The 22,721-nt window shown below is 42.9% G+C and overlaps 1 protein-coding gene across 8 annotated transcripts in view; it reads left to right on the forward strand.

The window, feature by feature from the left end:
- The window catches only part of ACAD10 (acyl-CoA dehydrogenase family member 10), a 47,718-nt gene that overhangs the window by 17,986 nt on the left and 7,011 nt on the right, over positions 1-22,721 (forward strand). For 6 of the 8 annotated variants that reach the window (XM_072802537.1, XM_072802541.1, XM_072802535.1 and 3 more), the window contains 6 exons: positions 519-660; positions 5,129-5,197; positions 8,049-8,230; positions 14,011-14,161; positions 15,687-15,838; positions 17,101-17,274. In XM_072802537.1, the coding sequence (XP_072658638.1) occupies positions 519-660; positions 5,129-5,197; positions 8,049-8,230; positions 14,011-14,161; positions 15,687-15,838; positions 17,101-17,274 (870 nt within the window). The remainder of the gene's footprint in view (positions 1-518; positions 661-5,128; positions 5,198-8,048; positions 8,231-14,010; positions 14,162-15,686; positions 15,839-17,100; positions 17,275-22,721) is intronic. The other 2 variants (XM_072802540.1, XM_072802539.1) reach the window with 1 other exon arrangement.

Here is a 22,721-nt window from a genome sequence, read left to right on the forward strand (position 1 = left end):
GAGGGAGCCACAGAGTTCGGCCCCCTGGGATGAGAGAGAGTATCTGGTGAAAGCACTTTGGCTCAGGCTGTAGGCCTCTAGAAGCTCCTTTCAGCTTTCAGGCCAGCGTCAGGCATGGTTTGGCTGAGTATGGGCTGAGGGACACACAGGGGCACTTTTTAACCTCAGGCTTAAAGCATTCCATTTAGCATGATGGGTTGCCATGACTATACTTGTGGTTGATACACACCACAACCAAAAAGCTTTTTTTTTTTTTTTTTTCGCAGAACAGGATTTGGCAAGAGGTACAAAATTGGACACTGTAGAAAGTGAGAATGACTATGGGATAAATGGAGTAGCCTTTGCCACATGGTAGTGGACCTGAGCTGGGAGGTACACCTGAGCTTCCAGCGCCCAAGGACAAGGTGCATCCCAAATTGGAACATTCTGTGTCCCAAATGTGGTGCTCGTTAGAAAGCAGGAACGCCCAGCTCTGGTCTTCAGAACTGCTTTAGTTTTCTTGGTTTTCAAACTCACAGGCCCATTGGAACTCCTCCAGTTTGAGCAGGGGCAGTCAAACCCAACCTACTATGTCAGACTCGCCAACCACCAGCTGGTTCTGAGGAGGAAATCCCCGGGAACACTTGTTCCATCCACCCATGCACTGGAGAGGGAGTTCAGGTAACTTCTCAGAGCTGGGGTATTCTCACCACCCCCAGCCTGTCTCTGCAGCTCAGCCCTGAAATGACAAGCGAGCACTCTGTCAAAGTGCCCTGACACACTTAACACTGTGAGTATGAATTTCCAAAATTATTTCAAATAAGAACGTGTAACCAAATTTATTCAGAAGTTTGTTTTCTCTTTTCTATACCTAATCCTGTAGAAAACTAGACTTTTTTCACCCCTGGGTGAAAGAAAGGCATTACTGAAATACTTACTAGTCTAACCCTTGAGTCTTAAAGACCTTAATACCTTTGGTCTTACATTCAGTGTATCAATGGGGCTGAGGCCAAAACAAGCATGGCCACGATGTGATAGTTGTTGAAGCTGGGCGGTGGGTATGTGGGAGTCTGATAAATCTTTCTACTTGTGTATGTTTGAAGTTTTCCATAAGAAAATGTGTAAAATAGGGATCCCTGGGTGGCGCAGCGGTTTGGCGCCTGCCTTTGGCCCAGGGCGCGATCCTGGAGACCCCGGATCGAATCCCACGTCAGGCTCCCGGTGCATGGAGCCTGCTTCTCCCTCTGCCTGTGTCTCTGCCTCTCTCTCTCTCTCTCTCTCTATGTGACTATCATAAATAAATAAAATTAAAAAAAAAAAAAAGAAAGAAAGAAAATGTGTAAAATAATAAATATATTATAACTTCTCCCATATAAAATAGTTTCCTTTGCAAATAGGAACATTTAAACTTAGTAGGTTGGAAAAAAAACTAGCTCCAAACTCTAAGAATGAGATGAAAATTCTGGATGGGCTCCAGCATGGGGCTTACTGCGCTGGAAGCCTTTCTCTTCCTCTGCTCCCTACTTCCTTCCAGCCCAGCCTGCTCTACAGGAGTGTCACAGAGTAGTAAGGAAAATGTGATTTCATCTCTTGGCCCCTTCTTGTCTGCATTGTTTCCTGGCTCTCCTCTGGACTTTTTAGTTCTCGGAATCTGACTTTTTCAAGTGTTGCACACACTGGTGACTGATAATTATGAAGCCTTAGGGTGTCATTAGAGGAGAAAACCTTTAGCTATTTCTGAGCATTTGTATATTTGCCCACGCAGTAGCAGGTGTGTATTTATAGGAGAGAAACCCCAAAAGTGTGAAGCCCTCATTCTGTTCTTATGCACCCTGCTTGCAAACACCTCTGATTATTCCCAGAGGTACCGAGGAATTCTGGATTGCTACACTGACATTCTAGAAATCCAGGAATGCAGAGAATTTCCATTTTAGTAAAGGAATAAAATGTGCATATGGAGATGAAATATAACATGGTATTTGCTTATAAAATGTCAAACGTAAATTTGAACAATTTGGAGAATTTTAGAAAGCAGCATGACACAATCTATTAAAAACCTTAGAGTAGTCACACTTTTAGATCTAATAATTCCAGTTGAGGGGGCATCTGGGTGGCTCAGCAGTTGGGCGTCTGCCTTCAGCTCAGGTCGTGATCCCAGAGTCTTGGGATCGAGTCTTGCCTCGGGCTCCCTGTGGGGAGCCTGCTTCTCCTTATGTCTCTGCTTATGTCTCTGTCTCTCTCTTCATGTCTCTCATGAATAACTAAATAAAATCTTTTAAAAAAAATTCCAGTTAGAGGAATCTCTCTTTATTTATTTATTTTTAAAGATTTTAATTTAGGGAGCCCAATGCAGGGCTCAATCCTAGGACTCTGGGATCACGACCTGAGCTGAAGGCAGACACTCAACTGCTGAGCCACCCAGGCATCCCAAGAGGAATCTCTCTCTCTCTCTCTCTCTCTCTCTTTTTTTTTTTTTTTGTAATAATAAATTTATTTTTTTATTGGTGTTTAATTTGCCAACATACAGAATAACACCCAGGGAATCTCTCTTTAAAAAATATTTCTCGGGATCCCTGGATGGCGCAGCGGTTTGGCGCCTGCCTTTGGCCCAGGGCGCGATCCTGGAGACCCGGGATCGGATCCCACGTCGGGCTCCCGGTGCATGGAGCCTGCTTCTCCCTCTGCCTGTGTCTCTGCCTCTCTCTCTCTCTCTCTCACTGTGTGCCTATCATAAATAAATAAAAAAAATTTAAAAAAAAAAATATTTCTCAATAGGGAAAACAGCTTTATGCATTAATAGGGACACCACAATGTTGTTTATAATTTAAAAAATTGGAAACACCCTAATAGTACAATAATTGGGAAACGATTAAACCTGGGCATATCTACTTGTGTAACAGCTGACATTTACTGAGTGTTTAGTATATGCCAAGTACTATAATAAATGCTTTGGATGTACTGTTAACCCAAAGCATTCTCACAACAACCTGTGATATGTTACTCTTATGATCCCCATTTTACAGGTGAGGGAAACAAGGCTTTTTTTATTTTTTATTTTTTTATTTTTATTTTTTATTTATTTATTTATTTTTTGGGAAGCAAGGCTTAAAGTTCATAAAGCAGTGTCCCCGGGGACACATAACTAGCCTGTGAGTGACAGAGTTTGGCCTCACACCCAGGGGCAGTAGGATTCCACAGCCTTCATGACTATGCTGTTACTGCAGCCAACACAAAGTACACTTAAATAATGCAAGAATGTCATGATAAAATTTTAGTGTAATAAAAACAGATACAAACCACATATAATACTATCCTAACTATGTTTTAAATTTTTTTAGCACTCTGCACCCAACCTGGGGCTCGGACTTGCAGCCTTGAGATCAAGAGTTGCACACTCCACCGAGTGAGCTAGCCACCTAGACACCCCTCCACACTGCCTTTTATAAGCCCTTGAAAAATATTTTAATTAAAAGATTGTATTTATTCACTTGAGAGTGCATGCATGTGTGCAGGAGCAGCGGGAAGGGGGTGGGGGGCAGAAGGAGAGGGAGAAGCAGACTTCCTGATGAGCAGGGAGGCCAACACAGGGCTCTATCCTATCCCAGGACCCTGAGATCATGACCTAAGCCAAAATCAGATAAATGCTTAACCAACTGAACCACCCAGGTGCCCCTTAAATGTTTTTGTTTGTTTGTTTGTTTGTTTGTTTGTTTTTAAAAAGGAGAAGTAAAATTTATTGGCTTCATTACTTAAGTCTTTCAGGCATGACTAGATCCAGGGGCCAAATAATGTCACCAGGACCTGTTCATTTTCTCTCTCCCTCCATGTCTCCACTCTTTCTTCCTCCATAACCTCAGCAAATGTTCTAGCATACCTCCGGAGATTGACTCATTGGGCCAATGTGAATCATCATTTGGGGTCAGGAGGATGCATTATTCAGATTAGCCAAATCTGGGTCTTGTGCCCATCCTTGGAACCAGCGATTGGGCTCCTCCCACCCAAACCATGTGGACTGACAGCAGCTGCAGAGAACCGTTTCCAAAAGGAAAGCCCAAGTATTATTTTCAGAACATGAAGCCGGGAAAGGACACCAGGCAGGCAAAAGCAGGAACCAATTACTGTTGATAAGACCAAGGAATTATTTTTCCATTTAAAAATTTCGGGGCACCTGTGTGGCTCAGTAGTTGAACATGTGCCTTTGGCTCAGGTCGTGATCCCAGGGTTCTGGGATTGAATCCCACATCAGATTCCCCAGATTGAATCCCACATCAGGCTTCACTTGGGCCTGCTTATTCCTCTGCCTATGTCTCTGCCTCTCTTTTTGTGTCTCTCATGAATAAATAAAATCTTTTAAAAATAAATAATAAAATAAAACATTTAAAATTTTCCTCAAGGGGCACCTTAGGTGGCTCAGTTAAGCATCCGGCTTTTGATTTCAGCTCAGGTCATGATCCCAGGGTTGTGAGATGGAGCCACAGGAACAGCCTTCCTGTTCTGCTTGGGATTCTTTCTCTCTCTCTCTTTTCCCCTCTGTCCCCCTCCCTGCTCTCCCTCATATGTGCTCTCTCTCAAAAAAATAAAATAAAATAAAATAAAATAAAATAAAATAAAATAAAATAAAATCTTTTTTTTTTTTTTTTAATTTTTTATTTATTTATGATAGTCACACAGAGAGAGAGAGAGGCAGAGACACAGGCAGAGGGAGAAGCAGGCTCCATGCACCGGGAGCCTGACATGGGATTCGATCCCGGGTCTCCAGGATCGCGCCCTGGGCCAAAGGCAGGCGCTAAACCGCTGCGCCACCCAGGGATCCCAAATAAAATAAAATCTTAAAAAAGAAAAAAAAAAAGAATCTCTCCTATAGATAGTATATAGTTAGGTCTTACTTTTCTATGCAGTATGACAATCTGTCTCAATTAAAATGTTTGGTCTAATTAATGTCATGTAACTATTAATATTTAACTTTGTTCTATAATTTTTCTATTTGTTTTTGGTTTGTGCCATCTGTTTCTTTGTTCTTCTTGTCTATTTTGGGGTCACTTGAATAATTGCTTTAATTTCTGCATGTACTAATTTTAATTCAGAAAAATAGTTTCAAGAAAATCTCAATTCAGCCAGCACTATTGCTCATTTTTCTTTGTTCTGGCAGGACAATGAAAGCCCTTGCAAATGCTGGAGTGCCTGTCCCCAAAGTTCTTGACCTCTGTAAAGATTCATGGTAATACTCAGATTTATTTATTTTTTTATTTTAAAAAGATTTTTATTTATTTATTCATGACATTTTGCTGTATTTGCTTTCTATATGTATATATATATGTTTATATATGTGTATTACATAATTTTATGTAATCGTAATAATTATACTATCTAATAATTTATAACTTTATACATTTTATAAATAACTGTATTCTCTCTTTCTATCAATTGCTTGTGGCTGAATCTTTTGAAGTAAGCTGCATACAGCATATATCTCCTAAAAATAAAGACATTTTCTCTTTTTTTTAAGATTTTATTTATTTATTTGACAGAAAGCACACAAGCAGGGGGAACAGCAGACAGAGGGGGAGGGAGAAATAGGCTTCCTGAGGAGCAGAGAGTCCTATGTGGGGCTTGATCTCAGGACCTCGGGGTCATGACCTAAGCCGAAGGCAGATACCTAATTGACTGAGCCACACAGGTACCCCAAGACATTTTCTTTTTTTTTTTTTTTTTAAGATTTATTTATTTATTCATGATAGACATAGAGAGAGAGGCAGAGACACAGGAGGAGGGAGAAGCAGGCTCCATGCTGGGAGCCCGACGTGGGACTCGATCCCAGGACTCCAGGATCGCGCCCTGGGCCAAAGGCAGGTGCCAAACTGCTGAGCCACCCAGGGATCCCCCCAAGACATTTTCTTTCATAATCACAACAGTGTTATACTTAAGATAATTAACAATAATTTATTTATTTTAAAAGATTTTATTTATTTAATCATGACAGACACAGAGAGAGAGAGGCAGAGACACAGGCAGAGGGAGAAGAAGCAGGCTCCGTGCAGGGAGCCTGATGTGGGACTCAATCCTGGGACTCCGGGATCACGCCCTGAGCCAAAGGCAAATGCTCAACCGCTGAGCCACCCAGGCATCCCTGTTCTTTGGAATTTTTTTTTTTTTTAAGATTTATTTATTCATGAGAGACGCAGAGTGAGCGAGTGAGAAAGACAGAGGCAGAGGGAGAAGCAGGATCCCTGCAGAGAGCCCGATGCGAGACTCGAACCTGGATCCCAGGATCACGCCCTGAGCCAAAGGCAGGCACTCAACCACTGAGCCACCCAGGCGTCCCAATTAACAATAATTTAATAATAAATTTAATAGCTAGCCCATGGTCAAGTCAGAATAAACAATTTTAATGATAGAATTTTCAAAACAACATTTTAGAATAGAAAACTGTTTTCTAGTAATGACTAAAAAATTGATTAATGACATTTTGGTATGTCACCTTAATACTATAGGGTGGTATATGTATCACACATACTATCCGGTAATGACAGAAAGAACATCAATAAGAAGGGATATTTATTGAAGCCTCATTGGAACCAGGCATTCCATGTATATTTGCTCCCCTAATTTTTTTTTTTCAGATTTTATTTATTTATTCATTAGAGACACAGACAGAGAGAGAGAGGAACAGACACAGGCAGAGGGAGAAGCAGGCTCCATGCAGGGAGCCTGACATGCGACTCCATCCCAGGTCTCCATGATCACACCCTGGGCTGAAGGTGGCGCTAAACCGCTGAGCCACCTAGGCTGCCCTATTTGCTTCCCTAAATCCTTTTTTTTTTTTTTTTTTAGATTTTATTTATTTATTCATGAGAGACAGAGAGAGAGAGAGAGAGAGAGAAGCAGAGACACAAGCAGAGGGAGAAGCAGGCTCCATGCAAGGAGCCCGACGTGGGACTCGATTCTGGGACTCCAGGGTCAGGCCCTGGGCTGAAGGCGGTGCTAAACCGCTGAGCCACCCAGGGTGCTCCTGCTTCCCTATGTCTTAAAACAGCCCTTTGAAGTTTTACAGATTAAAGCAACAAAGCCCAGGGGGATTTAATAAATCTCTCACCATCACACTACTAGGAAATGGCAGAGGTGGGATTTAAACCTGGTTCTGTATGGATTCAAAGCCTCCCTGTCAACATGCTGTTCTCCTACATTATCATTGTTTTTATTTAAATGTATTTATTTGAGATAGAGAAAGTGGGCAGGAGAAGTGGGAGGGGCAGAGGGAGATGGAGAAACACTCCCGGCTGAGTGCACAGCCCAACTCCGGGCTTGATCCCAGAATTCTGAGATCAGGACCTGAGCTGAAGGCACTTTTTTTTTTTTTTTTAAGATTTATTTATTTATTCAGTCAGAGAGAGCTAGAGAGAGGCAGAGACACAGGCAGAGGGAGAAGCAGGCTCCATGCAGGAAGCCTGACGCGGGACTCGATCCCTGGTTTCCAGGATCACACCCCGGGCTGCAGGTAGCACTAAACCGCTGCGCCACCAGGGCTGCCCTGAAGGCAGACACTTAACCAACTGAGCCATCTAGGTGCGCCTACAGTATCACACTTAAACTGCATTCCTATAGCTTCATTGAGTGGACCAAACAGAAGAGAGGCATGCTGGCAAAAAAGTACAGGCAGGGCTGTGTGTGTGATTTGGTTTGGGGATGGGGTACTTCTAACCCTCTGTGCTTATGTCTAAAGGAAAGGAAATGTCTAGTACTCTAGGTCTGAACTCCTTCCCCAGCATTTGGAGCAAACACATAGGACGTCAAAAAGAGCAATGCAGGTGTGCCTGGTGGCTCTGAGCTGCTGGCTCTTCGGCTCAGGTCATGATCTCAGGGTCCTGGAATCGAGCCCCACATTGGGCTCTATACTCAGTGTAGCTTGAAGATTCTTTCTCCCTCTTCCTCTGCTCTTCCCCCTTCTCTCTTGTGTGCTCTCTCTCTAAAATCAATAATCTTAAAAAAAAAAAAAAAAAAGCAATGCCATGACTAACAACTGCCATATTATGAGCTAGGCTAGTGAAACGCCCTGTCCCTGTCCCTCCCAGGGTCATCGGCATTCCCTTCTATCTGATGGAATACTGCCCAGGCCTCATCTACAGAGACCCCTCTCTGCCAGGTTTGGAGCTCAGCCAGAGGCAGGCCATATACACTGCCATGAACAGAGTCTTGTGCAAAATTCACAGTGTGGACCTCAAGGCTGTAGGCCTACAAGACTACGGGAAACACGGTGAGCACGAGGCCATTTATCTTTTGTCCAGATGGGTCCTTCATTGGTGTCCCTGTTTTCAGGACTGGCATGATGTCAGGGTATTAATGCACCTACTGTTTGGTAAGTGTGAGGTGAGCTTCTTAGGACCCTTCTTGGAGATTGAGTTTCATTCATTCATTCATTTTTTTAAATTTTATTTTAAAAAATATTTTATTTATTCATGAGTGACAGAGAGAGAAGCGGAGACATAGGCAGAGGGAGAAGCAGGCTCCATGCAGGGAGCCGGACGCAGGACTCGATCCTGGGACTCTGGGATTACACCCCGGGCTGAAGGCAGACACTCAACCACTGAGCCACCCAGGTGTCCCATTCATTCATTTATTTAAAGATTATATTTATTTATTCATGAGAGACACAGAGAGAAGGCAGAGACACAGGTAGAGGGAGAAGCAGGCTCCATGTAGGGAGCCCCACGCGGGACTCGATCCTGGGACTCTGGGATCACTCCCAGAACGAAAGGCAGACACTCAACCGCTGAGCCACCCAGACGTCCCTCAGTTTCATTTTAATGGAGGTGTCACTTACCTAGATATATCCTTGGATACATCCCTTCATGGACTATGGAATCTCTCTTCCCTGCAATTTTGATCTTGCTGGACCATTTCAATCTTTATTTTTTTGGTACTTTCAGATACTTCTGTTTTTTACTCTTTCCCCTAAATATTCTTTTCAACAGGTATTGACTTCTAAAATGCCATTATGCCAATGTGGTTTGTTTATAGAACTTGTTTCTGCTTGTTTCTTAATGTCTGAGAGTTCCATTTGTTCTTCATCCTCTTTTCATTGTCAGTTTGTTTGTTTGTTTCTTTCTTTCTTTTGAAGTCAGGTGTATTAGAGTGTAGCATTCTATAAATTTGACAGATACACAATTTTAAAACCACCATTACCATTGTCTCCATGCACAAACTTTAGCATAGAGCCAAAGAATTTCACTTTTTCTGCCCTGAAAAGTTTGTTTTTGACAGTTGACCAAGATGTATTCTTGGCTATAGTCAACAAGAAGCTGAGAGAGCTAAGCTGTATTTTCTTTGTCTGCTTTTAACCAAAACGTGTTTTCTGTAGGACCACATCAGAGGTTGTAGTATGTCCTATGTACGTCAATTCCTGCCATTTCTGCTGAGTCACCTAAAGTTCCATATCTCCATAGGCACATGTGAGCTGAGTCCCCACAGCTAATCAGTTTGAAACACTTTGCTACAACAGAGAAAGCTTGCTGACTTCCCAGCTTAAATTGAGAGGGTTTTCCCTGTCCCTTCCAGGTACAGCTAGATCCATACCACCCCCCACCACTACCATTCTAGCCTGTTGACTAGAAATACCAACTCAGTGTGGGTTCCCCTCCACCTCATTTGGAAATAAAAATTCATTTGTTTTTATCTGAAATTTATATGTAACTGGGTGTCCTGTATTTTATCTGGCAGTGCTAGTCACCAGTAAAAGGGCCAAAAGACAAAGACAGCACGTGTTGTCCATATTGATCAATTATTTCAAGATGACAAGAGCATTGGAGCAGAAGCTGGATGCTAATTTGTCAAGGACTTTGGGCAAGTCACCTCACTTTGTCAGAGTTTTCTCAATGGTAAAGGTTTGGTTAACAAACAAACAAACAAACAAAAAAACAAAAGAAAACAAACAAGTCCTGCACTGCCTCCGTCACACAATGGACAGGAAAGGCAAATGAGGTGGTACCTATCCCAGTGCTAGGAATGAAGATAAAGGCTCAGGCAAAGTAAGTGATGGGCAGTGTGACTTCCTGCCCTGGAAGGAGAACAGCTTTTGGAAGTCTCTTCCATGCGTTGTCTGAGTGGATCCTTTGTTTTTTATTTTTTAAGTGGATTGTCTTGATGCTGTTTCCACTGACCTCTTAGCACAAAGAGGCAAAGCAGAAATCTGATGTGATTGCATTTGTCCCCATGTGACCCAAGGGGGACCAGCCCCAGCTACTGGCTGTATTTTGAGCCTGATAGCATAAAGCAGTTTCATCATGCTTCAGATTCACTGATCCAGCTACAGGGGCATCATACCTTCCTTTTCAAGAAACCTGCAATTTCAAAAAAAAAAAAAAAAAAAAAAAAAAGAAACCTGCAATTTCTCTGGTTATGTCAGAAATCCAGCAGCTGGGCAGGGCATTAACTATAAACAGATACTACCATTTGCTCGAAGGGTAGCATATTTAGATATATTTACATATTTAAATATATTTAAATATTTGCTTGCACAAGTGAGTATCTCCAAAAAGGTACCTAAGAAACTGGTCAGGGATCCCTGGGTGGCGCAGCGGTTTGGCGCCTGCCATTGGCCCAGGGCGCGATCCTGGAGACCCGGGATCAAATCCCACGTCGGGCTCCCGGTGCATGGAGCCCGCTTCTCCCTCTGCCTGTGTCTCTGCCTCTCTCTCTCTCTCTCTCTGTGACTATCATGAATAAATAAATAAAATCTTTAAAAAAAAAAAAAAAAAAAAAAAAGAAACTGGTCACATGAGTTGCCTTTGGGGAAAAAGAGCTGAGTGGCTGTGCAGAGGGGTGGGAGAAAGACTACTGTATGCCCTTTTGTCACTTTATTACAAGCCATGTGAATATATTATCTATTTCAAGAATACATATTTAAATTTGTTTAAAAAAGAGATTGCACACAAACATTATTTCTAAGAGAGAGTTTTGACAAAGATCCTTTAGTTACAGTCCAATTACCACAAAGAAACTTTCTACCTTTCTGACCTGCAGGGAGCACATAATATTCTTTTCTTATCCCAGAGGGGCAGTCTCCTTGAGGAAGGATGTTTCCATGCCTTGGCAGGCCTGATAAAGACCAGTGGCCAACAGAGACAGAAACAGGGGCAGCTGCAACTGTTTTCCATGAGAAGGGAATGTGTACAGCGCTGGTTGGTGTGTTTGGGGTGGTGGGAGGTCCCAAATCCATGTAAGAGATTTTCCTGAGGGATCCCTGGGTGGCGCAGCGGTTTAGCGCCTGCCTTTGGCCCAGGGCGCGATCCTGGAGACCCAGGATCGAATCCCACGTCGGGCTCCCGGTGCATGGAGCCTGCTTCTCCCTCTGCCTGTGTCTCTGCCTCTCTCTCTCTCTGGGTGCCTATCATAAATAAATAATAAAAATTAAAAAAAAAAAAAAAAAAAAAAAAAAAAAAAAGAGATTTTCCTGAAAGGCTCTTTCACAAAGATTCAGCTCCTATGGGGATTTTGTTTTTTTAAAAAGATTTATTTATTTTGATAGAGTGTTGTGAGACAGGGGATGGGCAGAAAGAGTGGGAGAGAATCCTCAAGCAGACTCCCCACTGAGTGTAGATCTTGAGGCTTGGCTCGATCCCATGACTCAGATCACAACCTAAGTCAAAACTGAAAGTCCAATGCTTAAAACCAACTGAGCCACCCAGGCGCCCCAGCTCAGCAATTGTGGTTTTTGTATTTGACTTCTTAGGATAATTTTCAAACTTACAGAAATGTGAAATAATGCAATGAATAACTATATATGCCCACTACTAATTTTAACAATGGTTAACTTTTGCCATATTCACTTTTCTCTTTCCCTCTCACTCTGTTTATCTCTGTCTCTGTCTCTCTCTCACGCTTCTCTATGTATATATATATATATGTATACATATATGTACATATATGTATATGTACAAGTTGTAGAGGCCCTAACACATGACTCTTAAGTACTACAGTATGAATTTCCTAAAAATAAGGACATTCCCCAATACCATTATCACATCCACAAAAATTTACAATTTTCCCTGAATCTCTAAAACCTAGTCCAGGGCAGCCTGGGTGGCTCAGCAGTTTAGTGCTGCCTTTGGCTCAGGGTGTGGTCCTGGGGACCCAGGATTGAGTTCCACGTCAGGCTCCCTGCATGGAGCCTGCTCCTCCCTCTGCCTGTGTCTGTGCCTCTCTCTCTCTGTGCCTCTCATGAATAAATAAATTAAATCTTTAAAAATAAATAAATAAATAAATAAATAAATAAATAAATAAATAAATAAAATAAATAAATAAAATAAAACCCAGCCCATATTCAGATAAATTTCATCAATTATCCCCTTATATCTTTTTTTCTTAAAATACTTATTTATTTTAGAGAGAAAAGAGTGAGAAAGATTAGGGGGGAGGGACAGAGGGAGAGAATCTCCAGGAGGCTCCATGCTGAGCGTGGAGCCGGATGTGAGGTTTGATCTCAGAATCCTGAGATCATGACCTGAGACAAAACCAAGAGTCAGATGCTTAACCAACTGAGCCACCCAGGTGCCCCTCCCCTTTTATCTTTTATACATGAGATTTTTTCCCCCTTAAATCGGGATCTGATCAAGGAATCTAGAACATCCCCCCACACACCTGTTTTTTTTTTTTTCAATGAGTTTTTTAACAGACTAAGTCAGTCGTCTTATATATTCGTCTTGATTATTCCCTTATGGTTTCATTTACTTCCGTCTTCTATTTCCTGTAGTTCTGAAAACTAGAAGTTACTTCTTTTTTTAAAAAAACACAACATTTTATTTATTTATTCATGAGAGACAGAGAGAGAGAGAGAGAGAGAGAGAGAGAGAGAGGGGCAGAGACACAGGGAGGGAGAAGCAGGCTCCATGCAGGGAGCCTGACGTGGGACTCGATCCCAGGTCTCCAGGATCACGCCCTGGGCCAAAGGCAGGCGCTAAACCACTAAGCCCCGCAGGCTGCCCTAGAAATTACTTCTAAAGGTTTGATTTGTTTTGGATTAAATTCCTGTGAACTTTAATCTCTGCTTCTCATGGCTCAACTAGATCTTCCAATGGGCAGGTATCTGGATGCTCCAGCTGTGCAGTGGACTCTGCAGAAAGAGCTTGATCTCTTTCTTCTTGTCTTCAAACCCTTCAGCCTCTGGGGACCATTCTTCTCTCAGATAAGGCATGAGGGCCTCACTAGAGCCATGGACCTGACACATTTGTTAATTATATTAACAGTGACAATAATTGCCAGTTGACAATAATCAGGATAATAATAATGGCCACCATTCATTGAGCAGCCTTCTGTGCAGCTCAGTATTTGGCATGTTATGTAAGGATTTAGTCCTGTGGAATTTAGGTGTCAATATGTTCATACAGAAGAAGCAAGGGAGGCTCAGAGAGGCTTAAATCAGTTGAAAGCCTTGACTATGAGTTGAGCTGACTCCAGAACCTCTTCCAGTGTCTGATCCCAGATATAACTTACAAGTTCCTCAATGGTAGTATGTCTTGGGTTTCTTAGCAAACAACCAAATAATAGCAAATATGCATGAGTATTTACTACACTCCAGGAACATTTCCAGGAGATTTACATATTTTATCTTCCCAACAACTCTCTGAGGAGCATCTCACTGATGAAGAAAAACCAAGGTACAGTGAGGTTAAGTCACTTGTCTGAGATCACAAAGAGAACATGGCGGAGCTGGGAATCACACCCAGGCAGCCTGCCGCAGAGTCCATGCTCTTAGCCAACTACTGTTATTTAGCCAAAAAGGGATTTCTTAAGGGCAGTTGGGAAGCTTGTCAGATGTCTGAGAGGGCCAGGGATCAGGGTTGCAGGCCACGTGGCTGGGAACAATACCCAGATCACAGTGATCCAGCCACGGCAGCAGGAGCATTGTGTGAGAAACTCATAAGTCATCAGAAGATGATACCACAGAGCATTACTAGGGCTTTTACTGTTTTTCGTTACTTTTTGGAACTTTTGGAGGATGTCAGAGTGGCATACCATGTTCTAATTCTCTTTCCTCAGGGGACTATATTTCACATCAGGTGCAAACCTGGATTAAACAGTATCGAGCCTCAGAAACCCGCACCATCCCGGCGATGGAGAGGCTCATCCAATGGCTGCCATGCCATCTTCCAAGGCAACAGAAAATGACAGTGGTGCATGGGGACTTCAGGTAGGCACCATTGTGAGGAGGGGTGAATATCTAGATGTGAAAAATGATGGGCAGGGCACTCAAAGGGAAAATTAAGCAGCTGGTCTGAGCCTGATTTACAGTTGAGAATTATTCCCTTTATGGAGGATCTGCTTGTGCGTGGCCTTTTAAGGCAGAGTTTCTTCACCTTGGCCTGTTGACATTTGGGGCCAGATAGCTTTTTGTTCTCCTGTGCAACAGTGGGAGTTATTACTGCCCCAGGTTTGAGAGTACACATGTAGGGGTGCCTGGGTGGCTCAGTGGGTTAAGCGTCTACCTTCAGTTCCGGTCATGATCTTAGGGTCCTGGGATCAAGACCCACATAGGGCTCCCTGCTCATCAGGGAGTCTGCTTCTCCCTCTCCATCTGTGCCTCCTCCTGCTTGTGTTCTCTGTCTCTCTGTCTCTCTCTCTCTGTCAATCTTTAAAAAAAAAGATTTTACTTATATATTCATGTATGAGAGGGGGCGGGGCAGAGAAACAGGCAGAGGCAGAAGCAGGCTCCATGCAGGGAGCCCAATGTGGGACCTGATCCTGGGACCCCAGGATCACGCCCTGGGCCAAAGGCAGGGGCCAAACCCACCCAGGGATCCCCCAGTAAAATCTTAAAAAAAGGAAAGTAAAGGAAAGGAAAGGAGAGGAGAGGAGAGGGGAGGGGAGGGGAGGGGAGGGGAGGAAAGAAAAGAAAAGAAAAGAAAAGAAAAAAAAGAAAAAAGAAAAGAAAAGAAAAGAAAGCTGAGCATGGCGCTCACATGTGTGCTCTGGTTATGATGACTGCATAAAAATCTTCTCCAAAACTGCATGTCTAGAAACAATGACAGTTGTTTTGCTCACAAATCGGCAGTCTGAGGACAGGATAGCTGGTTTCATTTGGGGGCTGGAATCTCCTGAAGGGTCACTCACATGCGTGGCATGAAGACAGAAGAGCTGGGCTCCCTGGGTCTCTCTATGTCTCTGTCTCTGTGGTTCTCACATGGTCTCTCCAGTGGAGCAGCTTCTGGGTGGCCGGACATCTTACCTGGGGGCTTAGGGCCGCAAAGGTGTGTGTTCCAAGAGAGGGCTGTTTGGGAGCTCATCACCCTTTGTGAGCTAGGCTCTGGAGTCCTGTAGCATCACTTCTACTTGCATTATATTTGTTAGAAGCCAAAGAAGTAGACTCTTAAGTGTCAAAGAATTTGCAGCCATATTTGAAAGCCATCACAGTGGAGAAGGAGCTACCAGAACCCAGAGGATTGCTATGTGGAGAGGGCTGCCTGACCAAAGCTGTGGGCTGTGGGAAAGGACCCCAGCGTCCCTTATGTGTCTGCTCCTTCCTGTCTCCTGCTGGTGTCCTCACTGGCTGAGTCCACCTGAGCCAGAGGGCAAGGAGCTCGTAGACAAGGGGACTGAGGGGCAAAGAGGGTGAGGAGTGCATTTGGAGGGGCAAATGGAAGACACCTGGCACAGAATACACCCCAATGCTCAGTTTCCGCAGAGCTGTCTCTCCATTCCTTCTGTGGTTTATTCAGGCTGGACAACCTAGTGTTCCATCCAGAAAAGGCTGAGGTGCTTGCTGTCCTCCACTGGGAGTTCTCCACCGTAGGCGACCCCCTTGTGGATGTGGCCTGCAGCTGCCTGGCTCATTACCTGCCATCCAGTTCTCCCACTTCCCTGCTGCGAGGTAGGACCTGCTTAGGGGAAAGGAACGGGAAAGGAGGCAGCTCCATTCTCTGAGTATCTGCAGCACCAGAGTAGCTGTGCCAGCATGGATGCGAGAAATTGAGGGTCTGGTGGTTTTGGTGGAAAATGCACGTGGGATGCATTCCTGTCAGTGAGGGGAAATGGGTGGAGGGGGTATTTTAACTGAGAAGGATGTGTGTATAGAACCCTCTTCTGTTTTTGCAAAACTAATTTCTATTTAATTTTCTAAATGAAAAATACAAGTTTATTTAAAGATTTTGGAGCCAACAGATAACAGAAGGGAAAAGTTAAAGTCCTCGCTAGTCCCAGAGATGACCACTGCCAATATTTTCATCTTTTTGTGTGCGTACATACGTTGGATTAAATGAAAGCTATTCTATAGTTTTGTGGCCAGCTTTTTCTCACTTAATTATATATTTTGGACATGTTTTCATGCCATTAAGTATTTCTTCTACAGCATCATTTTTAATGATGGAATAGGATTTTCTGGAATAGAATTAACTTAATCAAGACATTTGATTCCTATTAGGATATTTAATTTGTTTCTGATTTCTTTTATATTACCTCCCCCCAACCTCACAAAAAAGGCTTTGGACATCTTTGTAGGAATAACTTTACCTATGCTATAAGGTATAGCATACTCCTGGATAGGTATACTCCAGGACAAAGCCCTAAGAACAAAATGTATTACATGCTTCTAGCCATGAAAAGGTTACAAATGAAACAAATCAGTAAAAAATTTTATCTGTTGTAATTATTTTTTTCATAATATGGCAAGACCTTTTTTGTTTTTTAAAGTAGGGTCCACACCCTGTGTGGAGCCCAATGTGGGTCTTGAGCTCACAACCCTGAGATCAAGACCTGAGCTGAGATCAAGAGTCGGATGCCACTCAGGTGCTCCAGGATCAGGATTTTTCTTTTAATATTGCTTTTTATCAAATGGTTGATGGAAAATAATATGCTTCCACCCTGAACTGTGATCCAGATGGAAGTGGAGGCCTTTTATTCCTTCCTTTACTGCCAATTTAGTCTAAAATGTTTCAGGGCCAATTTGTGACTAGCTTCATGCTGGGATCCCAGCCTTGTGAGGGCAGAAGAGTTGCTGAAACAAGGAGCTGACCCTGTAAACTAGCTGTGAACTCACTACCAAGGGAGGAGGTGATTTTCATAATTTCGAAGCCTGCGCCCACAGGGGAGCAGAAATCACTGACTGCTCAGAAATGGCTCTGTCTGTCTCCTCAGGTTTGAGTGACTGTGATTTCACTCAGCTGGGAATCCCTACTGCAGAGGAGTATTTGAGGATGTACTGTCTTCACTCGGAGATCCCTCTCCCTGAGAACTGGAACTTCTACATGGCTTTCTCCTTTTTCCGCATGGCCGCAGTTGTGCAAGGAATCTATAAGCACTCACTCACAGGTAATGCTGCCTGAGGATCTGAGTCACAACCACTCAGCTTCTCCCCCCAGAAACCCATCCATGGCCACAGAGGCTTCGGGGGGCACCAGTGTAGCCAAATTCTACAAGAGTCAGTTAATTCAACCATCTGTCATTAATAGCACACAATAATGTATTCTTTAAAATATTTAAACTTTTAAAAATTACTTTTTAAAGATTTATTTTTTATTTATTACAGAGAGAGAGAGAGAGAGAGAGAAACAGAGCATGTCCAAGTAGAGGGAGGGGCAGAGGGAGAGAATCTCAAGCAGACTCCCTGCTGAGCACAGACACCCCCCCCCCCACTTGGGGCTCGATCTCATGATCCATGAGATCATGACTTGAGCCTAAATCACAAGTCGGATGCTTAAGTGACTCAGCCACCCATGCACCCTAAAGTTTTAAATATAACATACAAAAAACATTAAAGTAAAAACCTACATAATAAGAATTCAATCATAATGAAGAATACAAAATTATTTTCCTTTCTTCTCAGTATCACTTCTCAAAGATAAATATTACCCTTAAAAGTTTCATGGGCCCCCCAATTTTTTCTATATATCTAGCTTCTCTCTTTCCCTCTAAGTTTTTTTTTTTTTAAGATTTTTTAATTTATTTGAGAGAGAGCATAAGCAGGAGGAATGGCAGAGAGAGAGGGAGAAGCAGACTCCCTGCTGAGCAGGAAGCCCAAAGTGGGGCTCTATCCCAGGACCCTGAGATCATGACCCAAGCTGAAGGCAGACACTTAACCATCTGAGCCACCCAGGCACCCCCTCTGAGTTTTATAAAAATATCAGCCTACATGAGTACCTTGAGTTTTAAATTTTTTATGCTTAAGAATTCCTATTAAATATTTCTGTGTGTATATATGTAGGATATGTGTGTATAGTATATATATATATGTATATGATTATCATAAATATACTTTACAACATAAGATACATTCCTTGCTTTTTTCCTACTTAATAATATTTCACAGAGACCTTTCCATATGAGTATATATAGATAGAAAGCATTCTCTTTTTTCTCTTTTTTCTTTTTTTTTTTTTAAGATTTATTTATGATAGACACAGAGAAAGAGAGAGAGAGAGAGAGGCAGAGACACAGGCAGAGGGAGAAGCAGGCTCCATGCCGGGAGCCCGATGCAGGACTCGATCCTGGGACTCTAGGATCGCGCCCTGCGCCAAAGGCAGGCGCTAAAACGCTGAGCCACCCAGGGATCCCCTCTTTTTTATTTCTGTGGTATATTCCATTCTATGGATATAGCATAATTTATTTTACCTGTTCTCCTATTGACATATTTTTGGATTGTTCGCACATCTTTGCAATCACAAAGAGTGGTTGGTGAACTTCCTTTTTCACACACTTGTGAATATACCTGAAGAATAAATTCCCAGAATTAGAATTGCTAAATTAAAAGTATGTGCATTTTAAATTTTTGTAGATGTTGCCAAATTGCCCAGCAAGATGATTGCTGAAGGAGAAAAAAGATTATGTGTCTTCTTAGATGGTGGTTTTATATATATGGGAAAATGCTTTATTGAACTAGCTGAGAGTTGGTTCCACATTGTATCTTATTTCCGAGAAGAAAAGTTAAGTGTTGCTACTGAGTACTGATGGTTGAGTTGGACGTGTATATGTAAATAAATGTATCACCTATATACAGAGTGTTTACATATAAATATGAGGGTATAGCATAATCTTACTAGTTTTAATTCTAAATCTAACGGGAGAGCAAATGAAATAATCTATATCCTAAATTAGTCAAGAAGATAGAAAGGCAGATTACAGTTTGCTCCCTATGTGGAAAGGAAGACGGATAGAAAGAAAGTAGATAGATCCTGTGGGAAAGTCCTAGAAATGATGGCTAACCCAGTAGCATTATGTACTCCCTGTTATTCCCATGTCATAATCTCTAAATTCCACTTCCACCCAGAGGAACTGAGACTTCTTAGAGAAGTGGCTCTGCTCAGGTCTAGGACAGGACATCTACAGATGAACCCGGAACACTTTGTCGTACCAGCAAGCAAGGGAGCCGTGGAAGACTGCGGAGTCCTATCTAAAGGACTCAGGAGCCAACCTGAATAGGTGCCCACTTGCTAATGGTGGGATACACTAAGCACCAGTAAGGATGAGGCTGAAATGGATGGGAAGCCATCAAGTATGTTTACATCCAGGAGTAAAGAGCAGCACTGAAACAGAGTCAAAACCTCACTGGTGGGTTTGGAGGGCACCAGGGAAGCAAGCCAGTATTCTAAAGGTTGATAAATAGGGGCGCCTGGGTGGCTCAGCTGGTAAAGCATCTGCCTTTGGCTCAGGTCATGGTTCCTGGGTCCTGGGGTTGAGCCCTGCATTGGGCTCCCTGCTGGGCGAGGAGTCTGCTTCTCTCTCTCCCTTCACCCTTCCCATGCCCATGCTTTCTCTCTCTGGCTCGCTCTCTATCTCAAATGAATAAATAAAATCTTTTTTAAAAAAATAAAAATTGATAAAAGGGAAAAAAGTATACAAATTATAGGTGAGGCTAACCAAGTAACTGGTGAGGGAAAGTTTTTCTCTGGGAAGCATTCTGGACAGAATGACAGAATTCACATATCACCACTTTTCCACCCCTAATATATGAATGGATCTGGAAAATAAGCCTCAGTGGTGCTGACATCAGCAAGAGAGAGACAGCCATACAATACATACCTCCTGCTGCTTCCCCTAAAAGTCAGACCTGGATCTGACAAAATCTGTAGTGCTAACTACCAGCCTAAAGGAAACAGAGGGTTCAGAGGAGCATTTAAACAGCACGCCTGAGGCACAGCCACTCACAGTCCAGATTCTGGGACACTTCACAGTTTCTTCAACAAACTATTGCTGGGGGAGGGGGGGTAGAAAAAAAATGTAAAAGGAACCTGCAGATCAAAAGGGACTTAAGGGGGACAGCCCAGGTTCTCAGCGGTTAAACACCACCTTCAGTCCAGGGTGTGATCCTGGAGACCCGGGATCGAGTCCCACATCGGGCTCCCTGCATAGAGCCTGCTTCTCCCTCTGCCTGTGTCTCTGCCTCTCTCTCTCTCTCTCTTTATGAATAAATAAAATCTTTTTAAAAAGAAAACCAAAAGGGACTTAAGGGGATGCCTGGGTGGCTCACCCATTGAGCGTCTGCCTTTGGCTCAGGCTGTTATATCAGTTCAGGGATCGAGTCCCACATCAGGCTCCCTGTGGGGAACCTGCTTCTCCCTCTGCCTATGTTTCTGCCTCTCTCTGTGTATCTCTCATGAATAAATAAATCTTTAAAAAAACAACAAAAACAAAAGGGACTTAAGGGGCACCACCTGGGTGGTTCAGTCAGTTGAATATCCAGCATTCAGCTCTAGGTTTCAGCTCAGGTCATGATCTCAGGGTTATGAGATGGAGTACTGCACAGGGCTCCAGACTCAGTGGGGAGTCTGCTAGAAATTCTCTCTCTCCCTCTCCCTCTGCTTCTCCCTCCTCCGTTCTGGCACATGTGTGTGCGCGCTCTCTCTCTCCCTCTCTCTCTCTCTCTCTCTCTGTAAAATAAATAAATAAAATCTTAAAAAAAAAAGGGACTTAGAAGAAACATCAGCCTTTACAGTGTTTGGATCTTATTTAGATCCCTATTTGAAAAAATAAATTCTAAAAAAATTTTTTATGACAGTGAAATTTGAATTCTCACTGGACAGTCTGGACACATCATGATATTAAGGAAGCACAGTTAACTTTTTTTAAGTGTGATGATGGTATTGTGTGTTTTTAAGTCTTTGTTTTGAGACATAAATGAAGTATTTATAGATGGAATGATCTGATGTTTATAATTTACTTCAGAAAAACCCAGGGTAGTGAGGGTGGGGATCACAGAGAATGAAACAAGATTGGCCATGCTTTGATGATTGTTGAAGCTGAGTGATAGACTTGTAGGTTCATTATACTCTTTGCTCTATTTGTGTATATCTTTGAAATTTTCCAAAATGAAAAATTAAAACATGAGTAGAAAGAAACCCAGCAGTGGGTTTGCTAGTACTAGAGGAACGTCTTAGCTTTGAGGGCGTCGACACCCCAAGCTTGGTGGCAGCATGTTAACCTCAACCAGGTTCCCACATTCTCATGAGAAAGGCAGTTATAGTAGGGGAATTGATCATTCATTCACAAGTATCTGAACTTCTACTAAGCCAGGTACTGTGCCGGCTGGTACTAGCAGTCCAAAGTCATGAGCAAAACAGTGTCCAGAGAAAATCAGCATCCAAAGTTTAACCCTCCCTGATCTGGAAATAGAGGTCTCAATAAGCAGGAATTCTTAGAAATCATATTTTCCCCTCCTCCAGACAGCATTAGCTCTAACCATCATTTCCCAATTTGTGTTAGGGTTTTGCAATGAAAGCTAACCAGAAATACTTAATTAAGCAGAAGGACTGTGGGGTCCATCAGGTGTCAAACAGGCCTGACTGTCTGTAGGCATTTTCTCTTGGAAAATGTGTTCTCATTGGATTCTGCTTGCATGCCCAGGGATAGGCTGAGTGGATTTTGAATTATCCATTCTAGAATCTCTATACCCATAAACCCCATTGGATTGTCCTAACTGGCTTATCAAGAAACCACTTGACAGTTTGCAAGATCCTGTGTGCCACTGGGGCAGCTCCATGCTTCTCTTGGCTCCAAGGTGAAATACTCCACGTGTTGCCAGCACATAGGAATACAGATGTTCTGTCCTTATGGAACTTTATTCCTCTGATCCTAACGGTGCTCCTTCCCCTCCCACCCAGGAAGCCAGCCAGACACTCTGAGCCAAGTGGTTACGTTTTCTCACATAAAAACAGCAAAATCAGGGGCACTTGGGTGGCCCAGTCAGTTAAGCATCTGCCTTTGGCTCAGGTCATGATTGCTGGGATCAAGCTCCACATTGGGCTCCCTGCTCCTTGGGGAGCCTGCTTCTCTCTCTTCCTCTGCCCCTCCTCCCTGCTTGAACTTTTTCTCTCTCTCTCTCTTTCCTAAATAAATAAATAAATAAATAAATTAATTAATTAATTAATAAAATTTTTATTGAAAAAAACAAAACAGCAAAATCCATATTTTGAAGTAATAGTATAAAGATGTTATATAAGAGGAAACCAAAAACCCAACTCTATGTTCATGAATATGATATCTGTCTGCTTGTCTTCTCTAATCAGCTGTTAAAATCATTTTTCTGTTAAGAGTTGGGGCACTTAGTACTGCCCTAGAGAGTGGGGTGTGGAGAAGGCACTATGGTGTCTTTTGCAGGACACTTTGATTCACCCCTGGGTGGGGAGAAGGAGAACTGCCACCAGAGCCAAGGGCTGATTTATATTCGGAAAGTGGGTGGTGACGTTTGGGTTTCTGGTAGGTGGCTGCTGAAATTCTAGAAAGGAAGAAGTGCTTGTGACCACAACTTAAGAGGCTGCAGTCTG

This window comes from Canis lupus, chromosome 27 (assembly GCF_048164855.1).
Source record: "Canis lupus baileyi chromosome 27, mCanLup2.hap1, whole genome shotgun sequence".
In the NCBI taxonomy this organism is placed as follows: Eukaryota; Metazoa; Chordata; class Mammalia; order Carnivora; family Canidae; genus Canis; species Canis lupus.